General features: G+C 48.0%; 1 protein-coding gene across 1 annotated transcript in view; it reads left to right on the plus strand.

The window, feature by feature from the left end:
* Positions 1–4687: 4687 nt before the first annotated feature.
* The window catches only part of STRIP2 (striatin interacting protein 2), a 36764-nt gene continuing 31647 nt past the window's right edge, over positions 4688–9804 (plus strand). Inside the window, exons 1-2 of the mRNA XM_006861126.1 lie at positions 4688–4807; positions 8559–8628. Coding sequence (XP_006861188.1) covers positions 4688–4807; positions 8559–8628 — 190 coding nt within the window. The remainder of the gene's footprint in view (positions 4808–8558; positions 8629–9804) is intronic.

Consider the following 9804-nt stretch of genomic DNA (forward strand, 5'->3'; position numbering starts at 1 on the left):
CAAGCTCTATGTGCTGCTTTAAGCTGGAGAGTACAGGAGACCAACATCCCCGCAACTTGGAGCTAGGAGCTAGAGGATCTGACGCTCAGGACCCAACAACATGCGACACAAGGGGAGAAAGAAGTGAATCAGGGTGCCTGACTCAATCAGAACCCAGAAGCTGAGTCCAGCTGTCTGTCCTTCCTCAACCACCAGTTGAGAAATCAACTTCTTTAGTCAACAATCTAAAGTGACTACATGTTGCTGATCATAAAACATGTGCTCACATCCCTACCTTCTCTCTCAGAATCCTCTGCCACTTGGACTCCTGTTGCCTAAGTTAAGGACCTCAGAACTACAACAGAGGCCCTGGTAATATGAAGCTTGAGAGGATGATGCAACAGCGCACAAGAAAGCCTGTGGACCAGCTGACGGGACTTGCTCTCCTACAACCGAGCTTAACTCCTGTGACAGGTGGAACCTTGGGTGACCAGGGTCCTAGTTTCAGGCTCAGGATAAGCTAGGTTGCCACTGCTGCGCAAGTCTCTCCACTTCATGGTATTGGGGAAAGGGCTTGAACTTAGATTTAGGATAACTTGGTTTGAAGTTGTGTACTTGGACAAAGTGTATGACCTCATTTTTCTTGCAAACTGGATGGTGATTATTTCCTAGATTACGGATTTAATACCCTGATGTATTAAAAGTGCTACTTACGGAGCCTCACGGCCCCAGACACTACATCAGCATCAACTCCTCACCCTAGTCTACGGCTCTACAGCTCCCACTGCCAACCGCACGGGCCCGCTCTGCTTTCCAACTACATTATCCTCACAAACCAGGTTTTGTAAGACGTCTTGCACCTTAGTTTTATGTGTTCTCAGTGCCAGGTGAGGCCTATTTGGCTAAGTCTCTGGCCTCTGTGGATTAGGGTGTTTACATGGGGGATCGAGGTCCTTGTAACTACACCTATTTATAATCCTCTGCCAGCAGACTCAGAATGGCTGAATAATTTAGGGAACCACCCGAACACCAAACCCACTGCTGTCCAGTTAATTCCAACTCCTAGTGACCCTATGGACAGAGTAAAACTGTCCCTTAGGGCAGACTGCTCCATTTTCCCAACAAGCAGCTGGCGACTTTGAACCACCAACCTTCAGTTAGCAGTTGAACACTTAACAGTTGCACCACCAAAACCAAATCAAACCCATTTTCATCAAGTTGATTCCGACTCTCAGTAATCCTATACAGAGTAAAACAATCCCATAGGGTTCCAAGGCTTAACCTTTATAGAAGCAGACTGCCACGTCTTTCTCCCGCTGGTGGGTTTAAGATGCTGACACTTTCGTTAGCAGCTAGACAGTCACTATGCTATCAGGGCTTATATTTATGGTGCCTCTGTGCTCAATGTGGAGTCCTGGGGTGGCATTGTAGGATAAGCACTAGACTACTAACCACAAAGTCAGTGGTTCAAACCCACTAGGTGCTCCTTGGAAACCCTATACAGGGTCACTGTGAGTCAGAACTGACTCGACAACACTTAACAATTGTAGTCATTGGTATTGATGGCTGTCACTCCTCTGTTGACAAAGAGTGTGTCAATTCCATGGCCTATAGTTTCTAACTTTTCAGTTAATCTGTGATTCCTTGTTACTTCCTCCCAGGACGTTTTTAGATGCCTCCCACCTCATGACAAGCTCTGAAAGTTAACAGCTAGTCTGCTCTTTAATGTCCCCCATTCCTCTGCTGGGTGGAAAGGATAATGGAGCAAGGCCTCTCCTCTGCAGTCTTTTGCAATAGCTACTTTTTCCAGTCTCTTCTCCAAAAGCGAAGCAAGATGGAGTTTTAGGCTCAGCAAATGGCTTTAGATAAAGGCCAAAGGGTACTTGCAAGGGTCCTCATTCTTACTAGCCGTTGAAGCAGGGGAAAGCAATGCTTCCAAAGTGGCTCCTCTTGTCTTGCTTCAGATCCTGCTGGTTGACCAGGTTCACACCAAGAATACAAAGGTCAGGGCTGCTAGGAAGAAAAGTGATTGGGGAAAGGGAAGGAAGAATTAATTCTTTGTATTAAGAAGCCCCCATGGGCTGTGCTGTGGCAGCTTTGCCTCACTGAAGCGGTGATGAGTTAGGCGTGGGTTGTGAATTTTAAAACGGAGCATGAAATCTAAGAGTTTAACAAATTATACCCCAAAGAAAAAAATTTTCAAAATCAAATAGCTTAGGCCATGAGCCAGGGCCTTTTATGGAAATTCAAACAAATTTGGTTCTACTAAACCACTGGGTCCCTGCTGGAAAGATTTGGGCCCTTAGGGGACATCTGGCAAAGTCTGGAGACATTTTTGATTGTCACTGAGGGAGGGTGCTGGCATCTAGTAAGTAGAAGTCGGGGTTGTTGCTAAACATCCTGCAATGCACGGAGCAGTCCACACAACAAAGAATCATCCAGCGCAAAATGTCAATAGTACAGAATTTGAGAAACCATATGTTAAACATATATAAATGAGGCATACCAAAATGAACAAGACTTGGCTTTACTCTCAAGGAGTTTATATACCCAGGCTTGCGGAGGTGGGATGATAGAGGAGCAGGGATGCGAAAAGAGACAGTGGGTGGGTACAGTAAGGAGATATTGGGGAGCAGGGAAAGAAAAGAACCCAGATAGCTGTAAGTGCTTGCTCTCAACCCTGCCGTGATCTATCACCTACAAAATAGAGGGAAGAGTGGGAGACAGAGATAGGAATGGGAAGGAGTTGTCACCAAGATATGGGAAAAGAGAGTACTGTGTTTTTCCACATATAACACGCCCACAAAATTACAGAGCACACGCATATAGTGGCTACAGGCTGCACAGACAACTAATCTGTGAGGGAGTTGTGTATGTTGTGATTAAGTGTCAATAAGTTGGTGGCGACCCTGTATAGGGTTTCCGAGGAATAGCTGGTGTGTTTGAACTGCCAACCTTTTGGTTAGCAGCACAGTGTGTATCCTACAGTGCCACACCAGGAGCTGCCTACGATCTTGTTAAGTGCTGTCAAGTCAGTCCCAACTCATAGCAACCCTGAATCGAGTTTCTGAGGAGCAGCTGGTGAATTTGAAGCACTGACCTTGTGGTTAGCAGTCCAGTGCTTATCCTACGTCACAACACTAGGACTCCAGAGTTGCATATAGTGCACATTATTTGCAGTATTTGGGGCATTCCTTTGGGCCCCTTGCTTTGGGAAACTGTAAGGCTTTCAGGACATTGCTTGCCATGAAGCCAGTCTGCATAGGTTGAGTAGGGTCCAAGGAAGACTTCCTAGAGGAGAAGATGCCTAAGCAGAACCTTTAAGGAAGGAATCAGCCAAGAAGAGATCCCTTCAGACAGAGAACAGCATTCTCAAAGACACTGAGACAAGACAGCCGAAAAGATAGATAAATTGCTCTGGGAGAGTTCTGGTTTCCTCACCAGTGTTTGAAATGCAAGGCCAGCAGTTCAAAGCTCACCAGCTGCTCCTCGGAAACCCTATATAGGGTGGCTATGGGTCAGAATCAACTCGATGGCACCTAACAACAACGTTAGATTAGTGAAAACAGCTGATCAGAGAGAGGTAGAGAGTGTGGAGCTGTAGGCTAAGCACTGAACTGCTAACTGCAAGGTCGCTCTGAGTCGGAACCAACTACATGGCACTTAAAAATAACAGTGTGGTGTCTGGCACAGAGCAGCACCTCAGCTCAGCAATGCCCCCGCACACCCCCCCCCCTCTGGGCCGTGGATAGCACTGGGTGTTCCCCACTCCTCTCTGGGAGTTTTGGGGGACTTCTACGACCAATCTAGGAGCACAGGTAGTGCCGTGGGTTAAGCGTTGGGCTGCCTTGGAAACCCTATGGAGTTCTAATCTGTCCTTATAGGGTCGCTCTAAGTCAGAATAGACTCTATGGCAGCGACTTTGGTTTTTGTGACGAATCCACGCTGCCCTAGATATTCACTGTAAGCTGCTTTTTAGGTAAATTCATGAGACAACAGAACACACAGCCTAATTATTCCCCCACCTCCCTACACACACACACCCCTTAGGGCGGAAAAGACAGGAAAGGACGGAAAAGACTAGGCTGGGGAGCCAGGGGGCTATCCCCTAACTCCCACCGTGAGGAAGGAGCCCCAAAACAGCAGGGAAAGGCAGATAGATGATCAGGAGCAGCCTTCAAGAGCACCCAGCTATTTTTGTGAACTAAACACCCCACCCCAACGCGCAGCCCCCACGTCTCCCGGCCAAATCCTCATTCCAGGGGAGGGGAGTGATGCGTTCCCTTCAAAATGTCAGCTTCAAGGGACACTGAGGGCCAAGTCGTGGCCGCCCGGCGATGGCTGGTCTCCCCTGCGACTGCAGCGGGATTTGGGGGCAGGGGTCTGTGATAATGAGAAAGCAGACTGCAGTGGAGCAGGAGGCGGAGACTAGAGCCCCCCTAAAAGGGATCTAGAAGCCCAGGATTCCGAGGTGGAGCGTGGCGCCCGCTCTGGAGGTTACCGCTTCTAGCGACGCCGCAGTATCCTTTGAATGAGCCCCCACCTCCTCCCTGTCCCGTTCTGAGCGGCCAATCGAGCTGTAGGGCGGGGCTTCTGGGAGAGACCATAGCCAATCGCGGCGGAGGGGCGGGGCCGGGCGCACGGCTCGTGGCTGCGGAGCGGCAGCTGCTCCCTGAGGCAGAGCGCGGTGGGCGCCTAGCAGAGCCGTATGGAAGAACCGGTAGTCGCCGGGGCCGGGAGCCCGCCCGCCAACGGTAACGGTGGTAAAGGGAAGCAGGCAGCATCCAAGGGCCAGGAGGCGTTCAGGAACCAGCGGCGCGAGTCGGAGGTGAGTGCAGGAGGCGACACGCCCCGGGGACCCCGGAGTCCGGGACTCCTCACCCTGAGAACCCATTACCCCGGGCCCCTCACCCAGGACTTCCCTGCGGGGCCCTGGAATCTGGAGTGCGGCTTTGCGACCCTTGACCCCGCCCCGAGGTTGCGGGCGGAGCCCGGGGTCGGAAGTACCGAATATCTCCCCACTGTTATCCCAATCGATCGCTGCGGGCCTGGGGAGTTGAAGCTGCTATTCCCATTTTACAGAGGGGCAAGCCGAGGCACAGGGAGCTGAAGTGACTCCCCAGGACGGGGAGACCACAGCTCAGCCTCAGAAAAGAGGGGTCGGTGTGGCCTGGCTGCCTCAGCACCCCTAAACTAGGCCAGGTTCGCGAGGTGACTCTGGCCCTCCCCGCTGCACCCGACAGCAGGGTCCCCACCTGCCTGGGTCAAATAAGGCTATACCGCGGGGTGCCTGGATGGCAGTGCCCAGGACTCAAACCCGCAAACTGGAGACTGCACACTGCCTCCAGTCTGGAAAAGAACTGACCAGGAAAGATGGGAAGGATTGAATTCACACACCCACTGTCCATCCATCCACCCATTGTCCATCCACCCATCATCCATTCAGTTTCCATCAACTAGTCAAGAGTTAGTTGGATATGAACTTGCATCAGGCTAATAGCACTACAAAACATCTGCTATGGAAGGACTTACTTTTCCCGTCAGAGAAGAGACAGATGTGACTTGCCTGAGATTTTTCTCTCTGGTATCATAGTCAAGAGCTCCAGCTCCGAGGTCACTTAGACCAGGGTTTGAATCCTAGCCCTCCTGTTGACTCTGAGCCACTCTGCATTCTTATTTCTTCATCCGTAAAATGGGCTTCACACTACTTTACTCTGAGGGCTGTGATCAAGTGAAAAATGAGATCATTGGGTGGAAAGGGTTAAGCACCATTACGATGTAATTGGTCAGCAGCTTTTGATCACTACCATTATCATCATCACCACCACCACCACCACTACAACGGATACTAGAATCCAGATCTTGATTTCCCAGTTTCTGATTTCACGTTTAAAGAGCATTTCAGAGTTTACATAGTGTATGCTTGCCATTTTGATATAGTCATAGGAACCCACCCCATTTTTTGAAAGATAGACATGGAAGAGGTAAAAAGACTGGCCCAAAGACACCACCTTTTCGAGGCAGAGCTTGGTGAGACCCTTGCTAGGTCCCAAGTGCTATCTACCACATCATCATCTGCCTTCTGCCTCCGCACCAATCTGGCTTTTTAGGTCACCTTGTGCCTCTTTCCCTTAGCATCATTTTGTTGCTGATTTTTTCAGAGATAAGTTATTCATTAATCCAGTAATTATTGAGTTCTTTCTGTGTGCTAGGCATTGTATTGGGTGAAAGGCATTCAAGACAAGGTCTTTTGCCTGTGTGGAACTAACATCAGCTGGGAGAGACACACAGTACACAAGTTTAAATTTTAAAAAATGGGGGGTGGGGGAGAAGAATTTTAGAATGCTGTGTGCTCTGGAGGAATTAAAACAGTCCTTGGCCAGATCTCCCTGCTGAGGTAGGAGCCTGTTCACCCACATCTTAGCCTTTCCTCAACACTAGGCTCTGCTGGCACTTTGTATGAGCAGATTAAGTACTTTTTAAATGGTATCTCATTTCATTTCTGCAGCCCCTTGAGAGAGGAGTTTGTAGCCCTGTTTTGCCTGAGCCCAGCCTCCAGGGAGTTGAGCTTCCCACCTGCACTGCAATAACCTCCTGCCCACCTGCAGCTGCACTCTCATACCTCTAAACCAACCACTGGGGTGATGGTGGTTATGGAGGGCTCTGCCTGCCACAGGGCAGCCTGGGAAGATGAACTGGCCTTCACCTTCACTGCAGCAAGAGAGCTACTTCTACCTGTCAGGATCTCTTCTGTCCCCACAGCATCCTCTTGAGCTCCCTTCCCGCCCCTGAGACTTGCTAGAAGAGAGTTGGCACAGGCTTGTCTCCTCATACATCACCGCTTTACAGGGGCACTTTTGACCTCCCCTCTTCCAGTGCCTTACTGCATGAAAATCTCAGCCTTAAAAGGAAGCTAGAGAATAGTTGTTTGCTTAATAAGATTCATTACAGAAGGACACACCTCTGGCCACATTGAACCAGAACCTCTGATCTACCGGTTCCCAAGGCCCTTGACAGTGTTTTAACTGGATTGTGGCCAAATCAGAAAAATTCATGATATTGAAGTAAGTTTTTCATCAAATGCAGTTCACTGGATTAAATTTAGAGGAGGTATCCAATTTTAAACAATGTTTTTCAAACTGTGGGAAGCATCCTGTGAGTCGGGACAAGCAATTTTTTATTTTAAGAAATCAAATTGAGGAGAAAATATCAGTGTATTTATACACATTGTTGCTGTGGTGGTGGTGTGCCCCCAAGTTGGTTCTGACCTTGTTTAGGGTTTCCAAGAGCAGCTAGTGAGTTTGAACTGTTGACTGTGGGGTTACCAGTCCAATGCCTAACCTACAGTGCCACACAAGGGCTTGTATCACATGTTGTTGTTAAGTATGGTTGAATCAGTTCAGACATACTGACCCTGTATAGGGTTTCTGAGGAGAGGCTGATGGGTTTGAACAGCTGACCTTGTGGTTAGCAGTCCAGTGTTTACCCTATAGAGCCGTACCAGGACTCCTGTATCAAACATAGTGAGAATATTTTATTAAGCTTTTGCTTCCAAAAGCTTGTATATGTATGTGTGTATTGAGACTTGATAGTAAATGTATTTATACTTTGATTTAAAGTAAAAAAATTGGAAAGACAATTGCTTTTAATGATTGTCCTGTATTGTAAGATTGTTGTTGTTGTGCCATCGAGTCGGTTCCAACCCATAGTGACCCTGTATAGGGTTTCCAAGGAGCGGCTGGTGAGCTTGAACTGCAGACCTTACAGTTCAAACCGACCTTGCAGTCCAGCACGTTAACCCACAGTGCCATATGTGTCCTTCCAATCTGGGAACTATTAAGGTGTCTTTCTCTTTTGAAATACAGTTTTTGAAAGAATGATTTTTAAGTGTGCAGGATCAGCACTGGACTGCCAATCACAAGGTCTGCAGTTCAAACCTACCAGCTACTCCTCAGAAACCCTATACATGGTCACTTTGCTATGAGTGGAGTCCCGGTGTGGCACTACAGGATAAGCGCTGGACCGACCGACCGCGAGGTTGGTTTGAATCACAAGATCAGCGGTTTAAACCAGTCGCTCTTCACTTTAAATAATTGTGTAAGTAGTGGATACAGTTTCTCATGGTATTGTGATTGTTGTAGTTGTTGTTAAGTGCCGTCAAGTTGGTTCCAACTCATAGCAACCATGTATAGGGTTTCTGAGGTGCAGCTGGTGAGCTTGAACCATCGACCTTGTGGTTCACACCAACCTTGCAGCCCGGCGCATTAACCCACAGCACCACACCGGGGCTCCTGGTATTGTGCTCATCACTTTATTAATTTTGTGTGACTGTGGTGCTGGTTGTAGTTTTCACAGCTCTCCATATCCCTGCCCTTTGCCCTGAGTAGGTGATTCTATATAGGAATCCTTAGCCCCTCTCTGCACTGACTCTTGGATTTTGGATGAAGGCCCAGATGGAACTCCTCCCTGATCTAACACTGGCCCCTAAGAGGGAAAGAAGATGCAATGAGGTGTGAGCCTTCTTTCTCAGTCCCTTTCCCCAAGTTGCCTCAGTTGCCACAAACATTTCTCCATTGCAGGGTTCTGTGGACTGCCCCACTCTGGAGTTTGAATATGGAGATGCCGATGGACACGCTGCAGAATTGTCAGGTATGATGAAGGTGGATGGGTCTGTGGTGGGGGGAGGAGCAGTGAGGGTCCATATTCAGTCCCTCTGCTCTCTGCGCTCTCCTGGTAAGCATGCCTTTATTTCCTCTCCCATTTCTTTCTGTGAACTCCCCTTAGGCCATGGCGTTCTCCATCCTCTCCTTCTGTACTATCTTCTCCAACCACGCTTTCCTGCTCACCTTCTCTCTTGCTGCACTCTCAAATCTGTTTTCTCTCCTCCGTCTCTCTCTTCTTTTCATCCTGCTCCCCTCTTCTCTTTCCCTCGGTCACCATATCTCTGCATGTCCAGTTCTTTCTGCCACCTCCCCCAATCCCAGCTCTCTCTTCTTTGTCTTCTCCACCTGCATCCTTCCCCTTATTAAAATTTCAGCTATGGTGGAATAAAAACTATAGGCAGTTGGCCAACTGAATAGGGTCGGACATGTCCCATCCACCCACCACAGTGGAGCTTTGCTTGAAGGTCTCTGAGCTGTGGTTAAGAGGTCCCATCCTTCTCCCTGTGCTGACCTGCTTATTGGTCTGGGTTTGAATCTTGGGGTAAACATGATCCCCTCATTTTAAGAGCCTCCTTGTTACATGTGCTCTGAATGCCAGTTATTAATAAGCGAGTTTTGGGTGGAGATGATGTGAAAGTTAAATACTCTATCACATGGAAGTGACACTTTGATACATGCTTTTTCAGAGAAGGACACATTTTTAAAGAAGTGCTTGTGAATAAGCACAGGGAATACATTTTGTGATGAGTGACAAAGAAAGAGCTAAGTTTAAGAGCCAACAAAGGATATACATGAATATATATTCGAGAGAGAAGAAGGAGACAAAGACCCCACTAGGAAAATGAGCAGAGATTATGAATAGGAATTCATAGAAGGGAAAACCAAACAACCAGGAAATGCATGAAAAGATGTTCAGTTTTACTCCTAGATGGGGAAAGCAAATTAAAATAATGAAGTACTGTTTCATAATCATCATACTGCAAAACTTAAAAGCCTGAGGTTGGTGAAGCTGCAAATACATAGGTATTTTTACACATGCTGGGAGTGGGGAGCAGAGTATAAAACTGAAAAACAACTGGCTTTCTACTCTTGTAAAGATTTACAGCCTTGGAAACCCTATACAAGAGCGCTGTGAGTCAGAACTGACTCCATGGCACGTAAC

This window comes from Chrysochloris asiatica, unplaced genomic scaffold, assembly GCF_000296735.1.
Source record: "Chrysochloris asiatica unplaced genomic scaffold, ChrAsi1.0 scaffold00041, whole genome shotgun sequence".
NCBI lineage: Eukaryota > Metazoa > Chordata > Mammalia > Afrosoricida > Chrysochloridae > Chrysochloris > Chrysochloris asiatica.